The sequence below is a fragment of the Gekko japonicus genome, unplaced genomic scaffold (genome assembly GCF_001447785.1).
Source record: "Gekko japonicus isolate JY-2015 unplaced genomic scaffold, Gekko_japonicus_V1.1 scaffold337, whole genome shotgun sequence".
Lineage (NCBI taxonomy): Eukaryota > Metazoa > Chordata > Lepidosauria > Squamata > Gekkonidae > Gekko > Gekko japonicus.
Window position 1 is genome coordinate 184,813 of NW_015175365.1, and position 6,491 is coordinate 191,303.

General features: G+C 44.6%; 1 protein-coding gene across 9 annotated transcripts in view; it reads left to right on the top strand.

Moving 5' to 3' along the window:
- Window positions 1-263: 263 nt before the first annotated feature.
- Window positions 264-6,491, top strand: part of DTNA (dystrobrevin alpha) — a 281,234-nt gene continuing 275,006 nt past the window's right edge. For all 9 annotated transcript variants that reach the window (XM_015425451.1, XM_015425450.1, XM_015425452.1 and 6 more), the window contains exon 1: window positions 264-496. Coding sequence is in view for 8 of the 9 variants with exons in the window: in XM_015425450.1 (XP_015280936.1) it covers window positions 480-496 (17 nt within the window). In the remaining variant the exon portion in view is untranslated. The remainder of the gene's footprint in view (window positions 497-6,491) is intronic.

The following is a 6,491-nucleotide window of genomic DNA, read 5'->3' on the forward strand; positions in this document are numbered from 1 at the left end:
ATTCCTTTCCTTGGGCAGCCAAGTTTGGAAAGCAGTTTATTTCTGGTTGCAAAACCATGATGGTGTTTGAATGGCAGACATGGCAAGAGAACTCCAGTTTCCATCTCTGCCAACATACTTCTTTCGCCTTGCAGAGACAGGTTTAAAAAAAACAGCTGCGTGGGGCTCTTGGAAGGAGGGGGGCAGGGAGGGAAGGGGTGAGGGAGAGGAGAGCACGGGAGTGTGTTTGAATGCTTGTGATTGGTAAGCTTTGCAAATGCATCTGCCAGCAGGACTTCAGCGGAATGTGAAACCAAATCATTTACAAGTTAAAGATAGACACAGCTAAAGCAGCATCTTGAGCCGGGGTTTAAATTCAGTCTCTCTCAGGCTTCTAGTTTGGGAAGTTTCCTTTTTGCCTCATCAAGGACTCTATTAGTATTTCTTCAGACAATACAAGAACTCTTAGGGCACTGGAATTGTCAGGGTGTCAGAAGACCATGGTGCGTGCTGCAGGGTAAGTCGCAAGCCTTATTTAAGCTCTTCTTTCCTCTTACCGTACATTTTTACTTTCCTGTGATCTGAGCATTATGTGGAGTCAGGCTTATAATAGACAATGCTCCTTGTTTGCCTTTTATGAGTGGTTCGGTATGCATGCTTCAGCAAGCTGGCATTACAGAACTATACTTGATACAACATGTTTATCTTTATATTTTGTGATTGTGGATATTTTTAAAAAGTCCCCCCCCCCCCCCCCCCCGGGACTGTTTCGTTTGAGCAGCAGAAGTCTTTCCTGCAGCAACAGAGCTGAAATTGAGTTATTCTTTGATAAGGGGCTAGCATTATTTAAGTCAAATGTTTCTCATGATTCCATTTTGATCTTGGTTCTGCAAAGTGGCAAATAAACAAAGTGTAATTTGGGAACATGAAACAGAATTTTATTCATAGGCAACATGTTTTTGTACAGGTTCCTTTACCTCATACTGTATGTCTTTACTGGGTGATGTTTGTATTGTATGGTATAAATTGCTTATGTTTCTTCAAGACATGCAACAGAAGCATTTTCTAAAATGAATTTCTTAAAGCATAAGAAGGTGCAGAGTGTACTTGATCTCTTGGTTAGTTGATAAAAAATAGATTTGTGTTTACATATCTTTAAGATCTGTTAACTTTTTTGCAAAGTTGTCCGATCCAGAATAAGCTGTATTGCTGTGTATTGTTACTCATATATAGATATTAAAATAATGGGACTTGCATGAAACCAACGTCATTGTGAAATTTTGTATCTTGTGAGAGGAGATGGTTGTCAATTCTTTTTTTAAAAAATAAACCATTCTCTTTAATGTTGGTGAGTGAGAGAAAGCTGAGAGATATATGCTGCATTGAAGGAAAAGGTATTATAAAGAGTTCATAACAAGCTGTAGGCTGCCTTATTAGATTTTGTAAAATGCAAGGCTTGCATTTAATCATTTACAACTTGCAAATTTTACTGTGGTGTAAAAATATTTCCTCCTTTCCACTTACATTGTTGGCTTTCCAAATTCCTATTTGTAAACACTCTTTTTGTAGTACCTGTAAGAGAGACAAAGTCTGTTTTATGGTGATGTGTAAAACTCCTGCTCTCTGACTTATATATTCTAGAGAGTTGTCTAATGCCTCAAGGAAATCTTTGCTTTGCAGAAGCACTTGGCTGCCACTGGAACGGGTTTTCTTTATTTGACTGAGATGCTACTGCACCTGACAGTTTGTTCTGTTACGTTGTTAACAAATTTCATGTGTCATGATACTCAAAGCTGAAATAACTATTTACCAGTGAACATGATTGAAAAGATCTGGAAATTAATTTGCAGAAGCAAACCAAATATGGGGGAGAAGGTGGGTATTATAGTACCAGAGTGTGTGAGCTCTCAGTTTCCCTTGCCCTGTGCTACTACTGATATTAAGTGTTTTATGAAATGTTGTCAGTGTGCTTTGCACTGGGAACTCCAGATGCAGCCTCTATTTAAGATCTGGGGTCACTGCATTTAGTGTTGCTGTATGAGTACTTCACTCGTGTCAGAAGTTCCAGGTTGCCCCATCCTGAGCGCTCTTTAGGCCAGTGGACTTTAAAGTATTTTGCTTTGTCGGGATGGTGCTCTTATACCTTGATTTAAGGACTGTCGTAACAGCTTTCTCAGGCAAGAATTCTAGATATGTGAACATTAAAAACATGTATGTTTACAGCATTTCAGTAAACAATTCTCAGTTGCTTCCAAACTTGAAATTGCATAGGAGTAGCATAGAGCAGTTGACAGGGATGCTCTAGTATTGATTTTTAGCCAAGGAACAGTTTCCTTGCCATGACAGACATCACTCTGGTAATTTAGCACTGATACCTCCATTAGGACACATGAAGCTGGTTTATGCTGAATCAGACCCTTGGTCCATCAAAGTTGGTATTCTGTACTCAGACAGGCAATGCCTCTGCAGGGTCTCAGGCAGAATCTTTCACATAAGATTAAGATCATAAGGAGAGGCCCTTCTGACTGTCCCATCAACCAAACAAGCTAATTTGGTGGGTACACAAGAGAGGGCCTTTTAGTGGCAGTCCCATGATTATGGAACAATCTCCCCAGGGACGTACGCCCAGCCCACTCACTTTCAACCTTTAGGAAGCAGTTGAACATGGGTTTATATAAGACTCCATTTGGTTAAGCTTATTGGTTGTCCTGAATTGTGATTTTAAATCTTGGTTTTATATTTTAATGTATTTTATATGTTTTATCTATATTGGAAGCTGTCTTGAACTTCGTTAAGGAAGAAAGGCAGTTAATAAATGTTTTCAATAAATATCTCCATATATATATATATATATACATATATATATCTTTTGGTGTGAATGCTGTACACGCTCCCACAGCCTTTGGGTCCCTCAGCTGCCACTCTGAAGGACTGCCAATCCCTGGCATGCATTCCCTTGCTGTGTTGCCCCGCTCCTGCCGACAGAGCCCGCGGCCAGCGTATTGGCCTCAGTCTGAGGGGAGCCAGCGAAGGGGATGGATCCTCCGCGAGGGACAGGTGGCCTCGGACCTCCCCTTTGCTAACCCGGCATCCGTCTGCTCCCCATCCTCACCCCCCCTTGCTTTGCAGTGTGCTGGTAGGGCTCTGGGAGGGGCGGGTGCTGGCGGCCCACATGGCGCAGTCAGCCCAGCAGCCAGGGTGAGAACCCTGCGGCAGATGGGGGCCACAGGCCCAATATCCCACCCAGGATGAGGCCTGGCCTCCCACCCATGACATCGCTCACCTCGCCGGGGCTCCCGTCCTGCGGCAGCTTGGCATGGTGTTTGACCGAAGCTGCCAGGAGAGGGGGAGAGGATACAGGCAGGCTTCTTTGTGCCGCCTTTCCCTCACCCTCTTGGGGGAGCACTTCCCTTCACCGACCTCCCCTTTGAGGCTCCATCTCTCACTTCTCTTCCTGCCTCTTTCCTCTCACTCATCCCCCAAATCTCTTCTGGAGGCTCCGTCACTCTCTGCCGAGATGGACAGGGCGACGCCTTGCCGTGAAGCACCTGAAGGATCCCTCCGCCCTCTGCTTTCTTAATGCCCCCCAACACTTCCCCTTTCCGCCTCACCTCTCTTTTGATCGCACTCTCTCCTCTCCATCCCTTGCTCTGCTCTCTGCCTCTGGCTTGCCCAGCCTGTCCCATCTGCCCGTCCATCGCTCTCTTCCTCCTACCTCCAGCCCCCTGTCATCAGCACACTTACCTGGAAGTCTGACTGAGTGCAATAAAACTTCCAGGTAAGTACGCTGCAATTGGGGCCTTTCCCCCTGCAGTGTCTTCTGCAGATCTCCCCTTTTCAGCTCTTCTCTCTCTCGGTCCAGCTGCCTGATTTCTTTCTGTCTCCTTACCTCCGATTCTCTCTCTCTTCCCCCCCTTCCCCCCTGTTTGCAGATTTCACTTTCGAGCTCTTCTGAGTCTGCCTTGCTTGCTTGTGTCTGTCGTCCTTCTTTCCTGCCCGCCCGTCCGTCCATCCCTCCCTCCCTCCTCCTCTCTTTCTCTCCGTGGAGTCTCCAGACCCTCTTTCTAGAGCTCGTTACATTTATTTTCACAACGGGCCTGATTACTAGTAAATAAATAACCTACTGCCAGATCCTTTGACGGGAGATGCCAGGGATTAAACCTGGGACCTTCTGCATGCTAAACAGATGTTTTACCACTGATCCACAGGCCCTTAAGGAGGGACTGAATTTCCTATAGATTGTTTTGTGATATTTAGCACAGATCTAACATGGGATGTGTGGAAAAGACTTTCTGTATGTTTAAACATGATGGACAGTATCCTACCTGTTAGCTCAGTAAAGTATAGAGCCTTTCTCTGGTGGAGCTGTAGCTAACAAGCCTCCTGCAGGCAGAACTGGCAGATGCTTGTTTTCTGAATGTCCCCCTTTCCATTTTAAACACCTAGAAAGATGATGTCTGGAGTCATGGGACAACCTTCATAGAGGAAGAGCCATTGGGTTGGGGGACTGCAGTGAGGAAGAGAAACTGTGTGAAATAAAGCCTCCCCCTTCCACTGGTAGCGTTCAACAAGCTGATTGTGTTGGTTGGGTGCACTGCCATCACCTTTTAAATGGGATAGGTGAGGCATTAATGTTTGTAAGTCACAGAGCAATTCTCAGGTTCTACTAAAAAGCTACTGAGGCATTTAAAATGTCTCTTTTGGTTGATTGATGTTTTCAGAAACTAGGATTTTATGCAGGTATTAAAATGGAAATATCTGTGTTTTAAAATATATATATGAAGTGGGCTTCCATATTGACTCTGGTAGCTAAAACATTTCACGATATTTATTCAAGGACACAAAGGATTGCAAATGGCTATTGAGGTGATGTGTGGTATATGTTGATCAAGCAATAAAGCATAGATGTTCAGGAAATTCACGACCTGTGACCATTGTTCCCTCTAAGCTGAGTTAGCGTGAGCTAGCTCACAGTTTTGTAGCCTCCAGCTCACACATTTTTGTCTTCACTCAGGAAGGATGGCACCAGAGCAAACTAATTTATGCAGCAGCCAAATTGCTTGCTCACAACGTCAGTGCCAGTAGCTCATTAAGAAGAATTTTTGCTCACAAGACTCCACAGCTTAGAGGGAGCATTGCCTGTGACCAGTTTTGGCTGGACAATTTAGAGCAAGGGCTACTCAGCTGATGGCTGAGGGTGCCATGGGACTCTCCTCAGTTGCAAGCTAGATTGAGAAAACTCTCAGCATGGGCAGCTGAGCAGTGTGAGGAGTGAGGCATGTACTGGCCCCATCCAACTGCACCTTGTTGGCCCAGGCATGCCACTCAGCTGACAGAGCAGCTCCTTCAGCCAGCCCTACATTTGGGAGCAGCCACTGGGCTGCAGCAGATCACGGGCCAATTTCGAAGGTTAGTATGAACCAGGGCTTGGCCATTTTCTTACCAGTCCAGTGTACCAGGCCAGATTGACTTACTTTTGCCTTTTAGGTATACATCCAGTTTAGTAGTATGAAATTACATACAAGTATTTAGTCTTTTGCTTGAGAACTCTAGTCAACATCCGAGTATGTAATTTATTACTAGAATATTACCAAGCAACGTGTAATGTCAAGGCTGTTTTTAGCTTCTCTTATTGCAAGTTGAGTTCTTTGTGGCTGAGAAATACAGAAAATTATCTGCACAAAAATCTTTTTGTACTTTTGTACTTTTGAGCAAATGCTTATGCTGTATGTGGATTCCCATGACGTATTTCAGTATGTATCTGTTTATTTCAAATGCTCATGTGTTCTTCTGATAACTAAATGGTTGTTAATGATGCAAAACTGTAAAGTGCTAAAGATTAAAATTTTGTTATAAATGGTCAGGAATGCAGTGGATGAAAGCATAATAAGTTACTCCTTGTTTCCTAATATAACTTGTGAGCAAACTTTTAGCAACCATTTATTGAAAAAGGGCATTGCATACATAATCAACAGAATAAACCAGGATAATTGTTTGGCTAACTTCCCCCATTCCCAAAATGGAAATAAACTCTTATAATATATTTTTCTTCCATCATAAATAAGAGTGTTGACTTCAGGTTGATGGCGGCATGCTAGACAGACGCATCTCCCAGACCTCCCGGGGATGAGGTCTGTGCACAGCGGGAAGGAGGGGGAGCGCTGGCCCGTTACCCCCCCAGGGAGCCTGGCGGAAGGCTCTTAGCCAGGGGACTTATGAGGAGTCGCCTCTTCGCCTACGCGTTGTGGGTGAATTGAGGCGCTTCTCTGTCCCAATGGTCCTTCCTGCGCAGTGCCTAAATGGGACCTAGTGACGCTGACCGGGGCAGGCATAGGAGATCGAGCGGATGAAATGAAGTAAAGCAGGGTCGGAAGACCAGATATGAACGTGAGTCTGACTGAGCGAAATGACGGTTAAAGAGAAAAAGAAAGCTCCCTACCCCATGTTGAAAAACGGAAAGTGAAGCGGGCGGGGGAGGGACGCTTCCTAACCGCATGAACTTTTGAGCTAAT